The sequence below is a fragment of the Coenobita brevimanus genome, chromosome 71, assembly GCF_032717465.1.
Source record: "Coenobita brevimanus isolate Jiangsu-jjx chromosome 71, ASM3271746v2, whole genome shotgun sequence".
NCBI lineage: Eukaryota > Metazoa > Arthropoda > Malacostraca > Decapoda > Coenobitidae > Coenobita > Coenobita brevimanus.
In genome coordinates, this window is record NC_137024.1 from 56,465,064 (window position 1) to 56,491,793 (window position 26,730).

At 43.6% G+C, this 26,730-nt stretch overlaps 1 protein-coding gene across 1 annotated transcript; it reads right to left on the reverse strand.

Annotated features, from left to right (window-relative positions):
• On the reverse strand, nucleotides 1-25,667 carry LOC145406791 (uncharacterized). Its single transcript, XM_080277888.1, has 6 exons — nucleotides 25,610-25,667; nucleotides 4,892-4,967; nucleotides 4,450-4,620; nucleotides 1,906-3,266; nucleotides 430-520; nucleotides 1-196 (listed from the first exon to the last, which is right to left on the reverse strand). Exons 1-6 carry the CDS (start codon nucleotides 25,665-25,667, stop codon nucleotides 1-3), a joined length of 1,953 nt encoding a protein of 650 aa, XP_080134014.1.
• Between the last annotated feature and the right edge of the window lie 1,063 nt (nucleotides 25,668-26,730).

The window sequence follows — 26,730 nt, forward strand, 5'->3', positions numbered from 1 at the left end:
TTAGGGTGACCTGAGAGTGATGTGTGTGGAGCGCCCTTGGGCACACCTCGGGGCAGCCAGTGACCTCATGTCCTCCTCCAGTGTGGCTTCGAGGGCGTGGAAGACAGGCAGGAATCCACCCTCGCCTCTCTCCACCCCCTTGCCTACGTCTGGTGGAAGCTGGCCCCACATCCACACCCCGGGCACTACCTCCACCCTGTTAAAAAAATATATATATATATGCTCATTCCATCTTAACTTGGCCGATATTTTTGTCCCATCGCAGTTTATTTCACGTAGCTTGATGGCAGAATTAAAACAATACTACTTGCATTTCTTCGTGACAGCATCATATTCTAGTGCTAATGTATTCTTGCAACTCAACATCCGTGATGAAGAGATGGTAACAGACCAGGTTAGTGTTAAAAGAATTACGGTTTAGCCACTCACTTGGACCAGCGGATTTGATGATCGGGGACGGTAGGCATCACAGTCACTGCCCACCACCGCCCCTTCACTCGCACGTGCCCGCCTTCACTCACTGTTCAGACGGAATTTAGGGTTAGAAGTGAATAGCACGTTTATTGGAAATGTGTACAGCCATGAGCCAAATTTCTTTGACAGTCCCCAGGTAGTAATGTGCCCTGCCTTCCTTATATTTCATTCCTCCCTGAACATCACACAGTATCTCTCCATCTAACACTCCTCTGTTGTGCGCTTCATGTTACTATCACATAAAAACGATTAACACGACACCTTCCGTCCCTACAGCCGCAAGAGATATGTCGATGAACCTTTGCTAGTGTTTGTACATAAAAAAAAAAATCTCCCCAGTGAAGAAACTTGATCCCTGTTCTTCACCTCTACATAAATACGAGTATATGCTCGCGCCTTATCCATAACTAAGAATTTTGACGTGGCTCTTAAGCATTTGTCTTTTGTCAGAAAAAAATATTGAATACCTGCCTTCAGTTGAGCTTCGATAAGGCTTAGTTACGAGGTAGGACTGAGACTCTTGGTTACTAGACGAATAAACGCGTCAGTCTAACTACATTACACTTGGTCATCAGGTGAGCTAAATTGAGTTAAGGGATCTTCGGCAGATTAGACCAGACGCATTTTTAGTGGTAGAGAAAAGGCAAGGGTTTGACGTAGGGTAATGAATGAGGGTTTGATGTAAGGTAATGACTGTAAACCTACCTGGTGCGTAGTTGGAAAGGTTAGCGGTGATGATGGGTGGTAGCTGGGTGGAGTTGATGCCCAGGGAGATGTTCCTACCCAGCAGGTCACGCAGGTCACCGCCAATCACATCTTCCCTCGCCAGGCATCAAGCGGCAGGCAAGGCCAAGGATAGTTTGTTAGGTGGGAATGAGGTTGGGTTGATGAGGATGATGATGATGATGATGATCTGATCAAGTTGGAAATGATGCCGGAATGATGATGATAATGATGATGATGATGATGCAGGCAAGGCCAAGGTTAGTTTGTTAGGTGGGAATGAGGTTGGGTTGATGATGATGATGATGATGATGATGATGATCTGACCAAGTAGGAAATGATGCCGGGATGATGATGATGATAATGATGATGATGATTTAAAAATCTGACAAGGTACTGCAGAGAGCCAAATTATGTTAACCTGCTGAGATATAGAGCTAATAATATATTTATAGTTTTAGCTTTAATACAAAGCTCCGTGTGATATTATTGTATTCAGCTTCTTCAGATCGGGAACTTATCTTTTAACCTTATTTTTGCGCATTCCTGGGCGATTTTATACAGATTAGGAGATAGTGTCTAAGTCCCTTCATTAGCTACCAGACGTCTTCTAAAATCTGAAAAATTGCCTGTAGCTATGTACCAAGAACGAAATAAAAGTGACGTCTTCGAGTTGTAAGGGCTAATAAATGAGGTAGTTATACTTACCTGCCATCGGAGGCTCCAACAGGAAGCATCTGTTTCCAGTCACATCACATGCCTGCAAGATGGCGGACAGCATGGCCTGCACCTCCTTTCCCTCGCATGCACGTGCAGCTGTAATGTTACTATCTGCCGCTGTGGGGAAGTATTGAGTCGCGTGGGCTGGGCGGGCTGCCTCCAGGAAGTCACAGGGGTAGTTGATGGTGAGGCTGGAGGGAAGGTAGAGACGGGCCAGGTGACGGCGTCGTGCAAGGGGACGCCACAGGGCCGCCACTCTTCTTAATTCTCGTTCCTGTAGTAGTGGCGGAGTTGGCTTTTGTTGCCACGGCGGTTCCAGATCCGTCACCAGAAACATGGCGTCAGGGCAGGTTGCAGCGCCGTGCTGGTGTGGTGGAGCCCTAGTGTGTATCTGCAGCAGGAGGTGTGGCAGTAGCAGATGTGGGTGTATGGTGGGTGCAGGCCAGGCAAGTGATTTCAATGCAGTCGTCCGCACCAGCACTGGGCCCTCTACCCCTTGACACAGCTGGCATTCGTACAGTGAGGTTTGGTACCCCCGACTGTACACCAGCTGGCCCTCACCCTCCCTTACCTGTAGGCACCCCGGCCGCCACCTGCCGTCCTCACCTCGCACTGACCCACTCACAGCCCACACACCTGTCCATTCAGCCGCCCACACCAGCCGCTCCAGCCGAGAATGGTGGCTTAGGTGGGCCAGCCGTGGGGCCAGCAGCACGTATGGTGTTGTAACCTGCTTCAGTAAGTGGGCAAGGGCGTGAGAGAGGGATGGCGTGGGTGGTTTCACTGCAACATGGGTGGGTGTAGGCGGGGAATTAGCCGAGACCAGTAATAAGAGTAGATCAGGATACACTCGTTCAAAGTCATTCAAGAGCCCTGGTAGATGTTCGGATTTCACGTCCCACAACACCGCTGTCACCGCCTGCTGTATAGGTGTCGCAGTGCAATTAACGCGCATGAATCCCTTCAGGTACCGCGGATACCCAACTTTAGAGCCCAGAAACCTCTCCTGACAAGCCAGACGCTCGTGTGGCTTCCCAGGTGCCGGAAGTATCACTGCTTCAGATTCCTTGATGTCCGGGTCTCCATTGGTAGTGGTTGTGAGAGGGAGATGGAGGACAGTGGCCAGATGGCGTAGGAGAGCTCGAGCCCCCAGTAGGTGAGTGCGTAGAGCTGGTGCCGCCAGAGGCTGGTCCAGGTGATTCAGGGCAGACACTACCTGCTGCAAGGGCTGCTGGAACACCCGCCAATATGTACCCGGTGGACCACGCCGCGTTAGGCACTCCTCGCAAGCACCGGCACTCCCGCCCTTCCACCCAGGACCAGGCACCTCCACCACCTCAACCACATGCCTGTAGAAGGGGAAGGTCATACTATACAGCAACGTATGTGCACTGCATATCATCATCAAGCATAGAGTTCTGTATGATACCAGTGAATTAGCTAGTGTATAAAGATACGAACAATATTACATTCCGAAGTTAGTGTACCTTTTATCATTACCCAGCTTCCACTTTATGAGGTTATTATGGTCTACAACTAGGACGAGGAACTCATAAAATTTGGGAAATTATAGGGTGCCGTGTGAAATGGGCCACATATCCATTCAGTCAGCATTCACACCTGCCATATTATCGACTTCGTCTCGCAGGTTGAGGTGTATCCCGGTCTCTATGGATGGAGGGGTGGGAAGCAAGATGGGGCCAAGCCTATTTTGTGGGACATATTTTACACAGTGTCCACGCATTAAACTATCTGAAATTTCAAAGGTCCTCCTCCCATCATAGATGTGCCACTGCTCACAAGTAAACCATTCACAGTTTTTAATTATGCGTTTCATAAAACCACTGCGATAAATACCATTCCGTCAGTGGCTCAGTGAAGTTGGGGATACATCATCTGTGGTACTGCTGATTCATAAGTGCTGCATGCGTCCCTTCCAGGTTCATTACCTTCCATTCTCACACTGACTCACTGTTACAGATTTAATATAAAAAAAAATGGAGCATGGTAAAAGCTAGTAATTAATCAGTACCGATACTCCAACCTGTCAGTCACCCAGGACTCATTAACATAATTGCGTTATTGATAAACTTTGTCCAGATAATAACAGACTATTTGCTTACAACAAAAAATAAAGTACCCAGCCAGGTCTTATATGTTTTTTAATAAGAATATATTGTTTTCATCCTGTGTCTAGGATGTGGGGAAGATTACCTATGTGTGGTGGAGGTCGAAGTGAGGGTGAGGGAGATTAGCTGTGTATGGTGGAGGTCGTAACCAGGGTGAGAGAGATGAACTGTATTAGGTGGAGGTCACAGTGAGGGTGAGGGAGATTACTTGTCTGTGGTGGTCGTAGTGAGAGTGTTAGAGATTACCTGTATGTGATGAAGGTCGAAGTTAGGGTGAGGGATATTTCGTATGTATGGTGGAGGTCGAAATCAGGGTGAGAGAGAAAAAATTAATTTGGTGAGGTCATAGTTAGGATGAAAGAAATTGCGGAGCTTGAATTCAGGGTGAGTGAAAATAGCCTACCTGTGTGTGGTGGAGGTCGTAGTGAGGGTGAGAGAGATGAGCAGCAGCGTCCAGGAGCAGCAGGCGAGGCACAGCAGCACCAGTTGCATGGCCGCCTGGCGAGTCTCCCTCTTGCACCATGCCCGCACCCGGCAGCATCCGCCATCCATGACGCCATCTGCAGCACGGCACCTACGTATTAACACTCAGCCTCTTATAAATACCCCTGGCACGCCTCCATCTGGATCTGTGTATTAATATTCTCACGCTTCTGTATTCACTCTCATCGTACCTTCCTTACATTGACGTAGGGTTTGGAAGATAAGTCATTGTCAAGCAAGTAGTCCTCACAGGCATATTCATTAGATGTGACCAGAACGAGAGGAGGTCAAGTGCCAGCGAGTGGGGTTTGAAGTAGGATTCTTCCCCTCCCCCGGGCTGCCCGAATCAGCATACTAATTACCATACCTTCCGGCGCTCCAGACTTAATGAGTCCAGATGCAACCGCTTCTCCTGCCGCCACACTCGCCACGACTTTGCTGTGTATATGTGTTTGTTTTAATTAATTTACTTTTATCAGATTATTCGTATTTCCATTGATAATAATTTCGAGTGTACTTTTTTTTTTTCCATCTTTCAGTGTTCCTTCCATATCGTTCCTTGTAAGTCTGCCTGTGTAACCCTGTGAAAGTGCGTGTTAAAAACTGTAACTGCTTCTTTGTCCATGCTTACCCAGTACAGTAGGAGCAGGAGTCTATTTTATACCTTGTCTCATAATATATCATCATGACAAACGTCCCTGAGAATTTATAGTAGAAAATCGGTGCGAAATTTGCCATAGTCAATAATAGTAGCATGTTATTTTTGGATCCGAGACTGAGAACATGAGAGAGTAGATCAGAGTAGTTTGTTAGTTACGACACTATTCTTCCACCATCAGAGTTCTTAGCTACTGTACTTCACTCCGACGACTTGTATATTTTTCTTGCTACCTCCTGACGATTTTTTTTCAGTTCAAGTGGCTTCTCGAACTAGGGGGTTAGAGTCAGCTTTTACCTTTTCCGTCACTAAAAGAAAATAAAAGCTCTAAGATGCTTTTATGAAGTTTTTAGTGTGTGTGTGTGTGTGTGTGTGTGTGTGTGTGTGTGTGTGTGTGTGTGTGTGTGTGTGAGAGAGAGAGAGAGAGAGAGAGAGAGAGAAAGCGACTAACTTCTTTGTGGCATCTTGTGTAACCTTGACCAGAAAAGCAGTGGGATCAGAGTGGGACAGGAAAGAGGCCATTACTGGACGACGGGTTAGGAGGACAGAAAAAAGGAGATTAAGGGACCAAAACATGCGGCCCCAACTTCTCGCGAGGAAAGAGGGATGCCGCTGTCTCCTTAACCACATTTAGTTGCTGTTAATTGTGTGTGTGTGTGTGTGTGTGTGTGTGTGTGTGTGTGTGTGTGTGTGTGTTTACAATTTTTTTTCCTTGAGTCTACGGGATAACCGTGTTGAAAATATCTATAAAAAAAAGTGTTGTGATATTAAGTCTTAACAATTTCCATTCACATCCGAAATTTAGGAAGGAGTGTAGAGATGGGGAGGAGATAAAACTGTAGACACAATGAATATGAAAGAGCGAGACGTCAGTAGGCCATAATTACTTGCGAAAAATGTGTTTGACCAATAACCATCTTAATATAATAATTTCAACACCTATAATTATGACAGTGGAGCTGGAATTAGTTAACACGATGAAAAAAAAAGAATGTACAGTACCAGTGCATTATTAGGACAGGGACGAGATGGAAAAGACGAAAAAGTGGACATATAAAGAAAATGAACCGCACACTAAAAGCTATCCAAATTTATCCCAGCCATCTGCATGTACACCACAAAATAACAGTAACACGGGAGGAGAATTTGGTGGGGTGGGTCCGGAATTCAGCAAAAAACACATCTGAATGCAAAAACGAATCCAGCCCTTTACCACCTCGCCGGAACTGCCTCCTGAACCACCACCGCTAAACTAGACACAGCCAAGAAATAACCCCTGGCGATTTTTTTGCGTCATATTTAAGTATGTTTTCATTATTTCCCCTTTTTCTTTACTGCGTATGGGCATCATGTGTTAAGTTTTCGTGTCAGTTGTTTATTTAAGTTGTTCTCTGGGTTAGCACACATGCTTTTGTACGTACACAAAAACGTATGTGGGTAATCATGCAGGGAGGCAAGGAAGAAATAGGAAAAAGAAATAGTGAGGAAATATCAAAGAAATACAGAACTGGAATAAAATGGGGGTGGGAGGGGCAAAGAGAATATGAAATAGAAGGGAAAGAGAGTGGACAATAAGAATTTTTAAATGAAAATGAACGTATGAATAAATTTGGAAACAGGAAAAGAGTGGTGAATAAGAGAGGGATGAAAATAAAGAGGTTGGAGAAACCCGGAGTAAAAGGAGGAGAGGAAAAGGAAGAGTGGATAATAAGAAATGGGAGATGAAAAAAATAAAGGAGGAGAGACCCGGAGGAAAAGGAGGGCAAATTCTGGATGCAGGCGTAAAGTGAATATAAACTGTGCCCAAACAGAGTGGCTGAGCGAGGGTGTGTGTGTGTGTGTGTGTGTGTGTGTGTGTGTGTGTGTGTGTGTGTGTGTGTGTGTGTGTGTGTGCGTGCGCCCACATGGATATGCGTGTTTATGTATGTGGGTTTGGATATACTCGTATGTGACGAGTGTGTGTACGAGCAAGTACATATGCGTATGGTAGTGAGTTTTTTTCTTTGTGTGTGTGTGTGTGTGTGTGTGTGTGTGTGTGTGTGTGTGTGTGTGTGTGTGTGTGTGTGTGTGTGTGTGTGTGTGTGTGTGTGTGTGTCGCATTGAGATGGTGGCGTTGAGGAAGGCGGAGCTGGAGTGGGTGGGAATTAGAATACAAGTCGGTGTGGAAAGAAAGTGAGCTGGCCAGGGTCGGGATGGGGGAGGGGGGACTAGGATGCTGAGGAACGAAATGACGCAGAATAATAAAAAGAAAGCAAAAATTAACAAGTATGTAACATGTTAAACAGGGTCTGAGCATCATCATAACTTTAAAGACTTTGGGAAGAGTAAACCATCCATATTTAATTAATCGAGTAGAATCTATGGTATATTTATGACTTTACATTCTTGAGAGCAACTACATGAGATATAGTTTGAGATGTTTTTTACGATCTGAAGGCAAACCATCGCTGTGACCATTAATATATTTGGACTAAACAGACCCCCCTTCCCCGGTATGCTTATAATATCTTAATATTTCAGATTTATGCTGCCATTCAGTGGATGTATACCTCTGAAGACAAAGGGAAATGCTGTAGTTTAACGAGTGTGTGTGTGTGTGTGTGTGTGTGTGTGTGTGTGTGTGTGTGTGTCTGTCTGTCTGTCTGTCTGTCTGTCTGTGTGTGTGTGTGTGTGTGTGTGTGTGTGTCTGTCTGTCTGTCTGTCTGTCTGTCTGTCCCACGTCAACTCATTTCTCATCTTCTTGTCCTATCCTAAACTCCCATTCCATATAAGTCTCCCTTTTCACCACCACTTCAGACCACTTCCACTTTCCATCTTCTAATTCTTTCTTCTCCTTCCTGACCTCTTCACCTTCTTTTCGACTCCCATTCTCCTCCTCCACCTCTCCCTCAGCATCAGTCAGGCTTGGGAGGCTGGAGAATGAACAGGGGTGCCGTCTATGGGGTGTTACTTGTTTGCTTGGTGAGAGAGCAGAGAAAAGTAGGAAAAGAAAGATGAGAAAGGGGTGGGGGTAGAAAAGTAGGAGAAGAAAGAAGAGGAGAAAGGGGTAGGAGGTAGAAAAGTAGAAGAAGAAAGAAGAGGAGAAAGGGGTAGGAGGTAGAAAAGTAGAAGTAAGGTTGTCGATGAGGTGAAAGGGAGAAGAAGGACAAAAGTATGGAAAGAAGAAAAGAAAGGGAAGAGAAAGGTCAACGTAAGTACGAAAAGAGGAGATGGGATGAAATGAGAAGTTGGACTGGGGAAAAAGAGAATGGGAGGAAAAGAGCAGAAGTAGGGAAGGAGAAGAGAGGAGGAGTGGAAAAGGAGAATGGAAGGGGAAGGATAGAAGTAGAATAAGAAAAGAGGACAGAAGAGGAAGAGAAGACAATAGGGAGAAGGGGAAAAGTAAAGCAGAATATAAGAAGGCGAGGCGAAAGGAAACGTTTAGGAGAGAGTATGGATGCGGATTAAATAATATGAATGAGTAGATGTTGATAAAGTTGTGTATAGAAGGTGAGAGGATACAGGAGAGGACAGGAGAAGGACTGAGGGAGACGCATGAAGGAAGAGGAAAAAGAGTGGGCGAAAGTTCTTAGGCTTGGAGAGAAGCAGGAGGATTTGAATGAAGATTGAAATAGATGACATGAAATGATAGAAGGGAAAAGAAAAGAGGCAGGACTAGCAGGGGAGATGAAAGATATGGAGAGAAGGATGGTTAAGATAGAGAGCAGCGTTCCATGCTTATTTCACCTGAGGGTCGATGTGCTAGGAAACCGCCACGAGAAAACTGGAAATGAACTCTAATACGAGGATGATTAATTTTCGTTGATACTTTTATGTGAATTAGTAGACACAGATTTACTTAACTAGGAGGAAATTAGAGGTGAGCCTTATTCTGATCTTTATTTTGATCGTTTGTACTTTTGAGGTATGTAGAAGCAGATGTACTTCGCTAGCAGAATTTCGTACCTAAGCGTAAAGATCGCGAAGGAGGCAGGATCCGGGAATGATGTTGCAGCAAGGGGGACTTGAGAATATATTGAGGCGATCAGGGCGTCATGAGGGAGTGAACTGAGGGGATGGCGAGAGGAAGGAGGAGGGCCAAGTCCATGATTCTGAGAAGTGGTGGAGAAAGGAAGTGGGTGATGGAGAGTGATGGGAGGAGAGGAGATGATAGGGAGCAGAGATTGACAGGGGTGATTGGGAGGGGAAGGATTGGAGAGAGAGTGAGAGAGAGAGAAGGGGAGGGGGAGGTGATGGAGGTAAGTCATAGTCAAAGTGCGTAAAATGGAGGAAGAGGAAGATGGAGTGAGATAGGACGATGAAAACAGAGGAAGGAAGGTGATGGTTAATTTTGTGTGAAATGGAAGAGGAGGAAAACTGAAGAGCGCATGAGTAGCCAAGGTAAAAAGAGATGAAGCATAGATGAGATACTTAATAAATACGCAAGGGAACAAGCATAGGGAAAATTAGAAGGCGCGAAACTGATAGATGAATATACAAATGGAAGGAATTGATGTGAATGAATAATGAAATGAAAAGTAAAAAAGTGAAGCCGTAAATAAAGATGAAGGTAACAGCATTGAGAAAAAAACAGCAAAATGAGGAACAATGGTGGAATGAGAAGAAAATTTGGTTAGGAATGAAAAGAAAAATTGGTTTTAGGAATGACTGTGTTGTGGATGGATGTGCTAGACTGTTTTTGCTCATGATTGGGACAAGGACAAGGGTCGTGATGATAGTGATGATGATAATGGTGATGATGATGATGATGATGATGATGGAAGAATGATGCAAGCCAAAGTAATCTAAGAGCTGACCTAGGCGCTGGGAAAGGTGATGATGATGATGATGATGATGATGATGATGACGGTAATGATGATGATGATGTTGATGACGATAATGATGATGCTGGAAGGAGGATGGAAGGCATGAGTAATACAGGAACAAAATGAGGTACCAGGGGAGGCGAGGGGGGGTGATGAGATAAGGGAGAGAGATATGTGCGTGGAATAAGAAATGAGGCATAGAGGAGGGGGATGCTCAGGGAGATTATACAGGGAGAAATGAAACTGTTGAAGGAAATTGAAGAAACGGGATAAAGGATGAGCATAACAGGGAATCTGAGAATATTATAATGGCGTCTGTTTATTTACTACACTGGCCTCTGTTTACGTCACTACAATGGCGTCTGTTTACGTCACTACAATGGCGTCTGTTTACGTCACTACAATGGCGTCTGTTTACGTCACTACAATGGCGTCTGTTTATTTACTACATTGGCGTCCGTTTACGTCACTACAATGGCGTCTGTTTACGTCACTACAATGGCGTCTGTTTTCATCACTTCGGTGGCGTCTGTTACTTTTTTTAGTTTTTTACTATCCCCTGACGATTTTTTTTTTTTACTTGGTGGAAAATAATCTCAGTGAAGAAGGTAAAAAAAATATCCTCCATAAACTCCACTGTGAAAAATCTCCAAGAAAATAGGTAGAATCTTCAGGTGTTCTCAAGAAGGAACTAGGGAAAAATTGAGACGTCCTCCTCGGGTCTAAGAAAATTAAAAGAAAGAAAAGAGGAAAAATGTTAGTGAAGAGGGCAGATCAAGACCTGCGTTCGCGTCTGTTAAGGAAGCTCCCTAATACCTTTTCCTAAGCGATTTATTTTGCTTGTTACACGTTACTGTCCCACTCCGTGTTACACAAATCCTTTCATAATCGCCATACTCGGCATAGATGACGTGCAGAAAGGATAATACCTATCCATATCCAAAAATAAACCGCAAAGGAATAGGTGCTAGGGAGAGGGAGGGTGGAAAAAGACACCAATGATGTCATTTGAATAAGTTTGCCCTCGTCGGGGGGGGGGGATTGAGTCTTAGGGAGGGAGGGAGGAAAGAGATAAGGTCTAGAAATGGAGGACGAGATGGAGTGAGGGAGATGTTGGGAAGGCTTTAGAGACGAAGGGCGAGAGGGAGAGATGCTAGGGAAGATTTCAAAATGTATAGGGGGAGATGGTGAGACAGACGAAACAGATAAGGTTCTGAAATGAAAAACGAAATGAAGAGATACGTGGATAGATTCAGAAATGGCAAGATGGAGAGGTATTGGGAAGGTATAAATATGGAGAGCAAGATGGGGAGATAGACACAGTTAATGCTTAGAAATAGAGGGTGAGATATAGGAAATAGATAAGATATATATTGAAGGACGAGAGGGTGATGTTGGGAGAGGTTTAGTAATGAAGGACGAGATGGACAGAGGAGGTAGGGATAGGGGATGAAGCTAGAAGAAAGGGAAGATAATAGTGGGTTTAGAAATTAAGGACGAGATGGAGAGGGAGATACTAGGAGAGATGATGAAACTAGGAGGCATGGAGGCGACAAGGACATTGCATGGAGAATGAGGACAGGAGAGAGAGAGAGAGAGAGAGAGAGAGAGAGAGATTTGTTTGAGGGGACGTTAATAACACACACAATTATTGAGAGAGCATTCCAAGAGAGGTGTTGGGGTGCAGAGGTGTATCCATGAAAGGTGTAGGGGGTGTAGATGTGTATCCATGAAAGGTGTAGGGGTGTAGAGGTGTAGGTTATGAGAGGGGATACGCTAGTTGGCCACTTTGTATGCGTCCCACCGGCCCAACTTTACCTTATACGCATTAACTTGAACGCATTAGACTTGGGTGTACGTACGGACCATTTCAAGGGAGGGGGGGGGTTGCTGTGTCTCTGCCGGGGGATTAATTAGAAGGATTTGTGGGATTAATTAGAAGTATTTATATGCTACGTTAGATTACGGCTTTTTCTTTCTCATGTGGGGACGGAAATGACATGCAAAAGATTAACACTGTAAATCCGATGAATTTTTTAAATTCTTGTCACCGAACGGATGATTTTTAGGAACGTAGGCAGGACCTCTCGTACTGAAGGGGTTAGTGAATGGTGTATTTAGCCCCTCTAGTTCGAGAAGTTTATCCTACGCTGAATGAAATCGTCTGGTAGCAAGAGGAAAAATAAAGACGTCCCCGGATTGAAGGGGTTTAGAAATGAAAATAAAAAGCTTGGAATGGGGCTCTTACAGTTTCATTAACATGGTTTCGAGACATTACTGTTTTATGAGCACAGCCGCCAGTGCGTCCGCGGCGTTTTTGTGGCAACTGCGAGGGAATTAGAGGATGTATTAAAATGAATCCGACCGCGGTAGAAAAACGTGTTTGATATAACTCTGTTCACATTTTTAGAAAGAAGCTGTGCCTAGTGACTTACTTGACAAAGATAACTAGATGCGACAATTTTCCCTGCACCTCACCATGTGGATGGCCCCTCTTCTGATCTAGTGAGGAGCTGTCTGCTACAGGAAGGTGGCTGCTTGCTTGTGGTCGAGGGGTATACTCAGCCAGACACACCAGGGCAATGCAATAATGACAACTAGATACTGCTGTGTCTGATGTAATGGAAAAGGGGAATATTGCAGTTATTGTAAATATAGTCATATACCGAGTGTTTGTTTTGTCATTTCTAAATTGTGAATATTGCAAAAGAAGTTGAGTTTGTGTTTCATATACACTGGTTAGTTATTACTTGTCACAAGTTGTTTAAATTTTCTTTTCCAAGAATATAAAGAGAAAGTTCGGTTGTGGAAAGACTGTGTATAGTTTTTACCCTTTTCCAAGATCTCTTCACAGCAAAATATCACACATCAAGCAAATAAGCTGATGCTCACAAATTCCCCCCATAACTCTGGCTCTTCATAAGCGTCCGCCTCGCCCGAGCTACTTGGGTAGAATCTGGGTTTTATTGGCACGGGCGGAGGCGGTAGTTAGCACTTATATGGAAAAACTCATAACTCGGCAGCGGCGGCGGCCCAGGCTTCATTTACATATATATACACACGCACACCAAACCCACCACACTCAGCCCGCCTCCCTCCATGCCCTTCCCAGTCCGTCTTGCATCCCCGGTTCGATCCCAGTAGCTGTGCCGGGGCCGTCATCCCAGTTCTGTACATCCTGCACCAGTCCCAGTACACTAGTTTCGTCCTTGGCTTAATTTTTCGTGTCCAGTCCAGCTGAGCAATTCCCATCAAGCTCTGTACTTTACATCTATCGTGGTCCCATTGCCCTTAGCCTTGTTGTGTCCTTTACGTTTACTCCAGTATATTAAATTCAATCTAAGTTTAATTTTTCTTATACAAAACAGTTCCACTTCAGCAGTTCCTTTCAAGTTCTGTCTTTTGCGTCTGTCACAACACATTAAGCTTACCCTAGGCTTAAATCTACGTATCCAGTACATGAACAGATTTTGAATTTGGCTCTGTAACTTGTTTTTGTTTTTTCTTGGAGGGAACAGTCTTGCGGACTCCTGGCCTTTGGTTCCTTCTCTCTTACATAAAAAAAGAAAACTACCTCATAAATCCCCAGGAGGCTCTGTCCACTAAGTCTCTCCATGCATATCAAATTTATCTCAGGCTCAGTATTCTGCATCTAGTACTGTTTCTATTCAGCAGTTCCCATACGCCTTTTTTTTTTTTTTTTTACGTCTGTCCCAGCCCCACTACACCAAATCCTGTTCTGCACACCCAACCCATTCTTGGTACACAGGGGGTCGTGTTCTCGTGGGTCTGGAAAGCCTTGTAGGATCTTCCTAGCGATTAATTTCGTAACTTAAAAGATATTCTGTAGTATACTCAGTTAGTTCACATTATTCCATTTCTCTGTCTCTTAGCACTGTCTCTTTCCTCTCCATCCCAAATCCAGCCAATCTTAATTCAGTCTCACCAGTCTTAAAACAGTCCAAATTCTAGACAAGTGCAGTACGATCACATCCCAGGTCTGTCCTCATCATATCCATTTCAACCTCTCCCCTCCCCAATAAGCCCCCACTTTATCCCTCTCACAAGCTCCCAGTTCACCCCCTTCCCCCCCACCCTACTTCATCCCCCCCCTCCCCACAAGACCATAGTTTCCCTCCTCCTTCCCCTCCCCTATCACAGTTCGCTCACCTTCCCCATACAAGACCAAGTTCATCCTCTTCCCTCACAAGACAACATTTCACATCACCCTTCACATTCCCCAGTTTTACTTCCTCGTCCTCATACCTCACTTTATCCCCCTTCCCCTTCCAATCCCCCACTTCACCTCCCTCCGCACCCCCTTTCGTACCCCCGACCCCCACCCCCACCCCCACCCCAGCCCCTACCAATCACCCTAAAACTTGCACCCTGCCTCTGACCAAATGCAAATATCAAGTTTCCTCTCGATTTGGCCTTGGGTTTGTGGTGCCATGACTTGACTTGGAGGCCACTGAGATAGTTAGTTTTATGGAATTTTATATACGCTGGGTTTATTGGATGAGTTTCTTCTTTTCTTTTTTTAGGGGGGAAGGGGAGGTAGAATTTTTGCATCTGGGTGTTCACTGCTGTTTTGTTCTTGTTGCTGCTTTTGTTGATTTGTATGTGTGTGTGTGTTTGTGTGAGTTAGTGTGTTTTGTGTGTGTGTGTGTGTGTGTGTGTGTGTGTGTGTGTGTGTGTGTGTGTGTGTGTGTGTGTGTGTGTGTGTAAACGTTTATCTTCTCTGATGTACTGAGGTAGTGTGGGTAGGCTTCTGAACAGCATCTGTGAGCATGGAAGATTGGTTGTACGAGTGAAAATACAATGTCTTAGGAAATACCACTTCAGATTTGCACATAGAAATAGAGTATATTATCGTACCATCATCTGTATGTGTATGGATGCATTCTGAGTTTTTAGAGTAGAATTACAAGTGCATATGATTCGACTGTGCCTGTATATTTTTTTCTCATTAGCACCATTAGGCATGCTTTATACCCATTCCACAGTGAAATCTTATTATGCTTTTGTGTCCACTTTAGATTACTTTATGCTCGACTGTACAGTATAAGCTGCAGGGATAAGACAAAATAATCATCATTAAGACCTTCACCTCGAGATATTTTCAATGTGCTTAGGCCTAATAGAATTGTCTGGCTGTAGGAAAAACTAATGGAATATGATTAAAAATTAAGAGACGATATAGCAAAGTTCCTGTAAGTAACTTCCTTATAATCGACATCAGTTGCCATCTGTAACTTCCTCAAAATCGTCGTCGGCTTCCAGATCATTTCCTCTTCATCTGTCATTGTCACTATTCCCGCGTCCCACCACTCACCACCCTCCCTCACCACTCGTCCTTGCTCGTACGCGTCACAAATCACCGTCGCATACCACTCCTTCACCTGTCACCACCAGTTTTTCACCACTCCACCCCCGACCACCTATCACTGTCCTTTTTTACGATCCAACACCGTCTCTCACCACCCATATGACTATAACATCACACCACTACATCATACACCTTCTATACAATCATCTATAATTTTCATCATTTCAGCTACCAGTATAGTCTCACACCATCTATAGTATTATAAATTTACCCTCTTCTCATGTATAATCGTCACCATTTCTGTCATCAAACAGTCTGTCAGAGTCTCTCACAATCTGTATTATTGTTATCTCATCCTCTTGTCATCCTCCCACACCACAGCTTTGATTTACTGGTACTCACATCGAAGTCCTCAATAATACTCACACTACTCCTCTTGCTCTCATAGTTTCCCTCCTCTTCCTTACGTCTTATTTCACTCTTATGCGCCCTAGATCACTTTCATCACCCTCCTTCCATTCCACGCCTCCACCTCCACACCCACATCTACACCCTCACCTACACATACATACCCTCAACCTCACTTCCACCTACTGTACACCTACATACATTGTGCACAGACACCCACTGCACACCCCCATCTTCATACGCAAATCCACACCCACACATCTACTGTTCATATGATGCTTTACACTCACACCCACTCACTTACACTCACACTCACACACGGGGCACCCAAACCCACACCCACACCCACACAGCCAGCGAGGTAGAGGAACAGTGCTGGAGCGAGGCGTCTGTGAGTGTGTGATCAATCCTGCTTGTTATGTCCCGCTCTTCTTTTGTTTCTTGTCGTCCACGTCTCGCCCTCGCTTCCCACTGTGCGTCAGGATTCAGAGACTTATGATTAATTTCCTCTTGCAACTCATATATATAGCTGTTGTGTCCATTTTATTTATGTATGTAAATATATATGAATGCGTGTTTGTCTATATATGTGTTTTCAGTGTATCTCATGAATGCCTTATCCGATTTGGGTCAAAATTGGCACATATATTGAGCTTGGGTCTTGGAAGAAGCGAAACGATTTTGGTGTAGAACAATCAAAGGCCAAGGTCACGGTTCAGGGCCAAATTTCAAGACACGGCGTTATCTCGTGAATGCCAAACCCGATGACTTGGTTCAGACTTGATAAATACATGTGCGTGGGGGAGGAGCGACGGGGAGAATTGATGCAGTTTTGGTGCAGGTTAATTAAAGATCAAGATTACAGGTCTGTGTCAAAGTTTAGGCGTGACGTTTGTGTTCTGTCTGAGCACTTTTGATCTGGTTGTTTTTACTTGAAGAACAGGAGTCATAGTAAGATTCTGCACTCACCTTTCATTGTCCTTCCGTCAGCACTAATCTTGGTTTAGAGGATAAATCATGTTCTACAAAAAGGGGTAAATTATTTTCAGTTTACACGTGGTCCATACTTCATTCTCATCAACCGAACGGACTCATGTGCATTTTAAGGAACGCTTTGTCTTTCAGTGTGTAATATTGAATTTCTAATAATGAATCGTGTCCTAGGTGGGCCCCAGATTGTTATTTTTTTCTTTATTGTGTTGTGGTTTGTACATATTTCATGCTCATCTGGTGCTGACGACGGTATCTTTGCGGCGTTATGAGGTGTTGAGGTGGTGGCCCCCTGATGTGGTGTCTCAGGCGCGTCATAAACACTGCTCTGCCGCCCTCATAACACCCCATCACCAGCATATGTCGCCCTCATCACACACCACCACCACCACCACCACTTCTGTTTCAGTCTCCGTTGCAGTCTTCCACCACCACCATCACCACCACTACCACCGCCACCACCACCACCACCACTCTACAGTCTCCGTCGCACAGTCCGGCTACATCATCACCCACCACCACCAAACAGTCTCCGTTCCACACGAATCCTCCACACCATACATTTTCCACACCCTGCATTTCTAAACACCACTCTGTCTCCACAACACACGATTCTAAGGAGTCCACTGTCATCGTCACTTAGTTTCTTTGATTAGCATATACCACCCTTTTTGCTGCTACTCTTGCCATTATTCCTATCACCATTACCACTACTATACTCTTTTTATTCTAACCTGGCCCAGATTTTGTTTTTCCATTTTTCAATTGATATCATGTAGCTCAGTGGCAGAAAAAAAAAAAAAAAACATTGCTACTTGTCTACATCTTTCCACAGCGCATTTTCAAGAAGAGTATCATATTCTACTGTTATTCTATTGCTACAACTCAACATTCAAGATGGACAGATGGCAATTTTTACATGTTAGAGTGAAAGTAGTATAGCGCTGCCATTATTACCAGCCAGTGCAACCCCAATTACTCACACAACACGCGTCATCACTCAAAGTCACTGGAATATTTTTAGCACAGGAAACAGATATTTATGTAAGATGAATAAAAAAGGCGGGGAAATAAGAGGAAACTAAAAATGAAAATAAGCTGCTTATTCCACTAATATAGCCTCAGAAATAAAACAGCTCATATCCAACAGACAAATCAAGGACAAGGGTAGGCTTATGTCCACGTCACTGCTTCACCATTGCCACGGCTTCATATATACCAATCCGTCAGTCAGATTCCCGTTCGACAGACAGATTGGGAGTAGGAAGGAAAAAGTCTTGGGAAAAAACACAGAAAACACACACACACACACACACACACACACACACACACACACACACACACACACACACACACACACACACACACACACACACACACACACACACACACACACACACACACACACACACACACACACACACACACACACACACACACACACACACACACACACACACACACACACACACACACACATGAAAGTGTTGCCCCTTTCCAAAAAAGATATCATGGTTATCAGTATTAATAGTAGTAGTAACAGTAGTAGTAGTAGTAGTAGTACTACTACTACTACTACTAATAATAATAATAATAATAATAATAATAATAATAATACATACATACATACATACAGTTCGTACATAAAAAATTAATAAGGATATCGATAAACCAGACTAAAAAAAAAAAAGTTTTATATATCAAAGACCAAACAGGAAAAATAAAGCTAGAAGAAAGATACCCAGAACTACCCTCCCACTCTTCCTCTCTCTCCTTCTCCCTGCCCGTCGGTACCTATGCAAATGTCGGCGTCAGTGTCGTTGTATATTCGGCCCCCTCGCCTGTCAATATGTCTCGTTCCCTGGCCCGTATTAGGGGATCTCCGCTGCGCCTTCCTCCCACGCCTATATAAACACAGATTCACGGCCCGCAGTCAAAGAGGAGGGGTGGGTGGGAAGGATTTAGGGGGACGGTGAGGCTCGGGGAAAAGGAAGGGAGTCCATGGGTGCTAGGAGTAGAGAGAGGAAGGGGACGCTGGGGTAAGGGGAGAAGGGGCATCTGGGTGGAGCTGGGGTATAAGGGCAGGGAGTCAGGGGGCGTTAGGGGATCAAGAAGGGAGTCTGGGATCCCTGGGAGGTAAGGGGAGAAAGGACTGTCCAGGGGGGTAAATGGTTGAGCTGGTGGATGTGCCTTTGTGTTTTAATAGTTGATGGTGTTAGTGTGGTTGTGTGGTTTGGTGGTTAGTGTAGTGGGTAGTGTTTTGTTCATAATGGCAGTGTAGCTTTGTGGTTAGTGGTGTTATGGAAGTGTGGTTGTTTGGTTGGTGGTGTTGTGGTAGTGTTATGTTTATTTTGCTGGTGTGGCTTGGTGGTTGAGGGTGTTAATGTGGTCGTGTGGTTTTGTGGTTAATGGTATTCTAGTATATTGTGTGTTTATAGAGGTGGTGGTATTGTATTCGTGTTGTTTTGTATTATGTGTACTGTTGTTGGGTTTGGTGATTGTTATGATCCTATTATGACTGATGGTTGTGATGTCTCAAACACACACACACACACACACACACACACACACACACACACACACACACACACACACACACACACACACACACACACACACACACACACACACACACTCTCTCTCTCTCTCTCTCTCTCTCTCTCTCTCTCTCAAGTCAAGCCAGCAGTTTAGTCTTTGTGAAGGGAGATAATTTATGGACTAATTTTGGCGGGATGAGATGTTTTTTGGCCACACTGTTGAGAGGGGACCAACTTTTGAGCGCCTGGGGCTGACACACTTCCCTTTCCCTCTTTTCTTTTTCGTTCCTTGTTTTTCTCTCCCTTTTCTCCCTGTCTTTCTTGTTTTTCCTTCCCCTTTCCTTTGCTTTTTTTCTCACCATTTCTTTTTCATCCCAAATTTTCATTCTTTATTTTTTTGTTCATCAATTTTTCCCTTTTTTGTTTACTTTACCTGTGTTTCTTTCACCTTTTCCCTGTTTTGTTTTTGTTTCCTTGCCTTTCTCCCTCTCCTTTCCTTAGTTTCTTCTGGATTTCTCTTCTGTTCTCATTATTTTCTTGACTTTTTCCCATACTTGCTTGTTTGTCTTCCTTTTGCCTTTCCTTCGTGTTTTATTTCCCTTTTCCTTCTTGTCCTTTATCTTCTCTTTCAGTCTTTCTCTCCATCTCCCCTCACTCATCTTCCTTTCCTATTCCTTTCCCTTTTCGAACCTCCTCCCCTCCCCTCCCTTTCATCTTTTCTTCTCTCCTGTCACCAGCCCAAGACCCAAATGTGAGAAGCCATCCTGTTAGCTCGGTAACTTCAGAAAGAGATGATGGATTGCCTTCTGATATTGGTAGACATGTTTGTAATTCCTTGATCTTGACTTAATTAAATAAGGTTAGCACTGTCTTTGTGTCCTTCCTTATTTGTTATTCTAAGGGGTGAGAAGTGTAATTGTTTTTTATAGTTAATTCTTTTTTATTCCTGCGATCTCATATTTATAGAGTTTTTCTTTTCATCCAGTGATTATTGTCCTTCTCTTTTCCCTTGATTCTGAAATTCGTTCTTTTTTCGGGGGGGGGGGGGGTTCCTCCTCATGTGATCGCTGTTTTCTATATTCCCATGTTTCCAATACTTGTAATATTTTGTTGCTTTTCCCTCTTCCATTCCATCTTGTCCACCTTCTTCGTTATCTTTTTCCTCCCTACTTTCCCTGCCTCCACTGATGTCTGTCTTCCCTTTTTGTGTGTGTGTGTGTGTGTGTGTGTGTGTGTGTGTGTGTGTGTGTGTGTGTGTGTGTGTTTGATATTCATGGATACTGAATTTTTTATTGGTGCCTTTTCCCCTCCAGTGATGGCTCAGCTTTATTTCTTGTCTGTTTCCTCCTATCTTTTCCTTCCTCCTTTGATATCTGTCTGCTTCATTCCTTGTCTGTTTCCTCCCTTCTTTTCCCTCCTCCAAAGACGTCTGTCTCCTTTATTCCTTGTCTGTTTCCTCCTTTCCTTTCCCCTCCTCCAGTGCTGTCTGTCTCCATTATTCCTTGCCTGTTTCCTCCCTTCACTGGTCTGCTACAAACAATGCCCACATGGACTTTTCATGACAGCCTTCAAAACTGACATAAAACTGGTGAATATGTGCATGCTCTTCCCATCTTTGCCCTGCTTCTCCGTTCCCTCCAATTTTCATCTTTGTCTAAACTTTTCCTTACATTACTCTCTCATTCTATTTTTCTCGACTCTTGCTATCCCAGCCTGTATTTTCCTTCCTCAGATTTCCCTTCCATGACTTTTCCCGTCCCACAATACCCCTCCTGTCTCTCTTAGCTGCCTTTTACCTGTCGCACAGTCTCCCTCCTATCCCTCTCAGCTTCTTCAACCACATATATTTTTATTCATTTTCACTTTCCATTCACTTCTTTTCTTTCCCATGCCATCCCAACCCTATCCTTCCCTTCCCTGCCTCCCTCTCTGTCCCTCCATCGCCCTGTTATCCGCCTCTGCTTCTTCCACCGCACATATTCTATTCATTTTTCACTTTTCTTTCCCCTTCCCTGGCCAGTTTCAGCGCGGTTTAAAGTTTCCATCGATTTATGCAGGAAGGGAAGTTTTAAAAGGAGGGTTACGACTCGCTGTTAATGGGAGCCTTGTTTTGACCCTGTTTTCAGTGGCTTGGTGACCTCTGTTTTCATTTTGCTTTAGTATATTTTTCTCTCTTTACTTTCCTTTATTTTGTTCGCCAGATGTCATTTCTTGGTGACCGTAGTTTTATTTTGGTTATATTTCTCTTTCACTTTTTCCATGTCATTATTTTCTCACTTGAGACGTTACCGTTTTTTTTTTTAATTATTTTTTTTCCGTTTCCCTTGCCCATTATTCTCTGAAGATGTATTTTTTATTATTCTTTTATCACTTTTGGCCATAATTACTTCATTTTATCTTCTATCATTCCCTCGTTGTTTGAAATCTTGTACTTTTCATTATTTTCCTATAACTTGGTTTAACTCCTCTCACTTTTTATTCAGTTTCCCTCTCTCTCTCTCGACCCCATTTCCTTCCAACTCCTTCCAGCATCAGCACCATCTATCTCAGTTTCCTGTGCTTGTCTTGAATCGTTCCTTCGTTGTTTTCAGGCGTCTTTATCTCCCCTCACATCTCTATCGTTTATTGCCTCTCCATTTCCTTAGCTTCCAACCAAGGCCCATTTTGTCGTGCGTTGAGGAAGCTCCCCAACACTGCTTCCTCAAACAGTTTATCGCCAGTACGTGTATATTGTACGTTTTTTAATACCGTCCGTGTTGATATAATTAATGTTAAAGTGAATATTAACCCCTTCAGTCTGATGACATATATTCTGTTCTAGTCTTGCTACCGTTAGACTTATTTTTTTTTAAGTTTAGGGAGAGGCCTTTCGATCTGAAGGGGTTATAGCCATTCTCCATTAATCCTTTCAGTACGTGAGTTATTTCCCAAGTTTGAATAAAATACTATAGAGGAGGCCAGACTAAAGAATATAAAAGGACGCCATCGGATTGAAGGGGTTCAGGTCACACAGTCAAAATACATCGCAAAGGAAGAGATGTTGCGAAGAACCCTGGTCCACACGAAACTATTGCTTCAGTTCCCTCACCCTTCATCGTGACCTCCTGTTCCTCTTTATCGCCTTCTGTTCCTCCTTACCACCTTCTGTTCCACCTTATCACCTCTTTTATCAGCCTTGTATTTCTCCATTTGTGCGGCCATTCTTCTCCTCTTTTCCCCTCACCTCTATATCTTCTCCAATTGATCTCTCTTTTTTTATGCTACGATGTCCCTCTCGTTTTTCACTCCTCATTCTAAATGCCTTTTATTACAGTGTGTTTTCTTCCGTCTGTGTTTCATATTATTTAGATTTTTTCCCCATCAACTTCTCTACATGCTTCTTATTGCACTCAGTTTTCCTTTCCTCTTTGTTTTCCATCATTCCTGCACTTCCTCTCATTCCCAGCACTTTCCTGTACTTCCCAGTACCACTTTTACTTCCCTCAGATCCTCTTCCTCCACCTACATCACTTTCATCACTGGTATCTCCATTCTTTACTACTCATGTCCACATCTTTCTCTCCATCTTTCTCACCTCCATCTTACCCGTCTCTCCTTTCCTATCATCTCCACACCAATTGCCTCACCTCTTCCTCCATTTCCTCCTCCACCTTTTCCTCTACTTCTTCTTCCTCTTCCGTCACTTTTGTCACAGTTATCCCCAGTCTTCACCAAACATTCGCACATCTTGATTCCCATTACCCTCGCCTCCAGCCAACATTTAACACATTTCCCATCACCTCAAGCACTTGTCTGGACTTTCAATCTCTACTTTTTTCCTCCTTTCCGTCACTTTTATCATAGTTATTCTCTGTCTTCTCTTTCCACCACCTATTCCCACGTCTTTCCTACCTTCTTTCCCATCCGTCTGACTGTCCCTGCACTTCTATTCACATCCAGCACTTCCCCCACTCCTTCCTCACCCTTTTCTCCTTCCATCCCCTTCACTTTCATCGCACATATATCCATTCTTCCATCCCCAACACACTTTCGTTCATTCCTCCTAACCTTCTGTGCTCCCATCTCTTCGCACACTTCCTTTCACTTCTAGCACTTCCCAGCACTTCTTACCACCTCCAGCACCGCCTCCAGCTTCCCTCACCCCTTCTTCCTCCACCCGTCACTTTCATCACAATTATCTCCGTCTTCACCACACCGGGGCGCTCCCTGCCTCCACAGACCTTTACTTATTTACGGCCTTCCCCTCCTCCTCCTCCTGCGGAACCCCTCCTCCCTAGCGATTTATTCTTAGCTGGGTGTCTTTTGTTTTACTTTTTTTTTTGTTGGCTCTACTTATGCAGGGCTTTAAGTGTGTGTGTGTGTTTGTGTGTGTGTGTGTGTGTGTGTGTGTGTGTGTGTGTGTGTGTGTGTGTGTGTGTGTGTGTGTGTGTGTGTGTGTGTGTGTGTCCGTGCAGTAAATCCATTAGCCATAACAACTTCCATCCTTCAAGTGAAATTCACATATATGATTTTAGATAAGGCTACTCCCAGGGTTGTGCTGCTGATTAAGAAACACAAAATGGTTATGAAAAGAAGAGTTATAATTCAGTAATACTTCCTAACTTCTATATCATGTTCCTTCTTCTATAACTCAAGTTAAAATTAAGACCTTTCTCAGAGGGCCTCACTTTTGTCCTCTTACCTCACCAACATCACACAATTTATTTTAGTTATTTATTTATTTTTTTTAGTTTTATGGTGTATATTGCAACAAGAGTGAATCCTATTTCCCGAAGCAAAACGAAACTTTCCGAAGATTTATTTGATGAGAAAATGTTGTCTGACTGAGCGCAGGAATAAAAAGTATAGCATAAAATCAAGGTGGTTTTCCTTTCTCGGAGCTGACTCCTGTGGAAGGTGTAGTGGTCAGGAAAATTTTATCAGTATGCACGTCGAAATAGGACTCGTTTTCCTGTCCTCTTGGTCCACTGTTTATATGTGACTGGGAACAAGGCAAAAAAAGAGGATTTGACAGGAAAATGTGGTCGCAAGATGAGTAGTGTAAAAGCAGAGGCTAAAACGAGGTAACTATCCTTTTCCCCTGCGGTCGATTCGTTATGTTTCACGGGCAAGCGTCGGAAAAGTATCAAGTGGAGCATAACATTACGGTCATTGTCCTTCTTCCCAGCCTGATAGGAGAATATTACTGGAGGGCACGATGTATGGAAAATTAATACGTAAAACCACGATAGTCTGCCTTTTCTCCAAGCTGACTTTATGTTTAACAGGAAAACTACGAAAGATGCCAATTAGAACATAAAAATAACAAAATACAAATAATAAAGTCTTTACTATTCAGGTCTAACTCTATATATCTGACAAGAAGACATCGTAAAATTAAAAAGTAAAAAAATCGAGAAGGGGAAAAACGAATAACTGACATGAAAATAACGTCGTAGGTCCAGTAAAAAAAAAAAAAAAAAAAAATCAGAATATAAAAATCACAGTGTTTTTTTTTCCTTCTCCCGCAGGCTGGCTCTGGCTCGTGTCCTCATCCCCAGCCTGACACAAGCCAACAAAGAGGCGGCCCGCGGCGGCTCCGGCTGAAAAAGTAAGTGAAATATGGAGCTTGTTCCCCGCAGAGTTTTGTAGCCTTCTGTAGTCAGGGTCCGAAACCGCAGTCAGACGGCCGGGACGAGACGACGCATGGTTATGTATATTTGTGTTTACGTAATCGTACTGTCTTCCAAGTTATATTTTAAATCGTTTTTTTTTTGGGGGGGATATATTCTAGACGTTTTATTTACACATAGGGAATACTCAGTGCACTTAGATGAGTTTTTTAATTACATCATTCCTGTTATCTAAATGTTATGTTAAAATTAAGAGAGATTTTCAAAACTGAAGGAGTTACGTATGGTTTTAATTAGCCCAGTTACTTAAAAAAAAAAAAAAAAGCTAAACAGATCGTCCGGCGGTAGCAAGAATGAACTAAGGGGGTCATCGTATTGAAAGGGTTAGGTATAATAGAGTGAGATTACTGCTTGTCTAGATATACGGTGAAAAATAGTGAATTGCTACGGTGACAGTGAATATATCTCAAGACTGTGATACCCTTCCATAGTTACGTTAGTGAATGAGAGAAGTTAATCCTGACTCTGTTGTGTATGGTTCTATTTACTCGTAGAAAAAGAATGGAGGGCAGAGGTTTATCTTACCGTGGTAGTGGTGGTAGTTGGTGTGGTGGTAGCTGTAGTGGTGGTTGTTGTGGTAGGTGGTGTGATGGTGTGGTGGTGGTGGTGGTGTTTCTTGTATGTAGTGCCGATGGTAGTGAAGAAAAAAACGTAGGCAGTGAAGTAACAGGATAAATTTACCTTGATAGTGATGGTGGTAGTTGCCGTGGTTGTAGTGGCTGTTGTAGTGAAGTTTCATGGCCGCTGTTTCTCCTCTCCTCTCTTCAGCCTTGCCTTGCTCAGCGTTTCTCCTTTCTCTCACAAAACTGCTTACATTTCCCTCCCCTTAACGCTCCGCTTCCTCTTTTCATGACTTTCCTCTTTTTTCACACTCTGCGACCTCTTTCTCCATGCTCTGGCCTCTTCCCTCCCTCCCTCATACTTTTCTTTCTTCCTCATGGACCTCTTGCTTTCCTCTTGATGCCTTTCACTCCCTTCCACTCCCTCTTTCTGTAGCTTTTCTTCCTCGCACTACTCCTCTCGCTGTTTCTCACTCCCTGTCTCTCCCACTAGCTTTCTATCACTTCCTCTTAATTTGCCTCCCTTACATCCTCTTACTTTCTCGCATTGTTTGTCGCCTCTCTCCCACTGCCACGTACCTTCTTTCACTTCCTTTTATTTTGTCTCTCTGCCTTTACCTTCCTCTCTCTGTCTCTTCCTTTCACTCTTCCCTGCTGCCTCTCACTCCCTTTGTATGCATCTCACTTCCTCTTACTTTCTCTCATACTTACTTCCTCTCTTGACCTCTCACTCCCTCTCACTTCTTCCCATTTTTTCTTCCTTCCTTCTACTTCCTTTCGCTGTTTCTCACTCCTTCTTCTTCCCTGTCGCTTCCCCTCTCTGCCTTTTAATTCACCCGAGTGTGTTTCTCAGCCGTAGTCTTCGGTGTTTTTTTGCGTTTCATAGTTGTTCATATTTGTATCTAGTCACTGTTGGCGCCAGAAGGACCAAAGGAATTGTTCTAGAAGTTTGTTTATATTTATGTTTTGATAATTTTCAGTTACATGTTAAAGTCTGAGTAAATTTTCTTTAATTTTTTTCAATCTGTGACAGCGGTAACTTGACAGGTATTCAGGAAGTACTGGCATTTGCTGGAAAAGGTATTTGAAGAAAGAAAATGAGTACTTGTAGACTTTTTTCCCATCTTGAGTTCATAATTTTTTCACCCTGAAGAAAAAAAAAATTATATATAAAAAATATTTATAAGCTCCTTCTGTTTCTTTTTGCTTCGGTCATCAAAAAAAGAAAGAAGTTATACATAA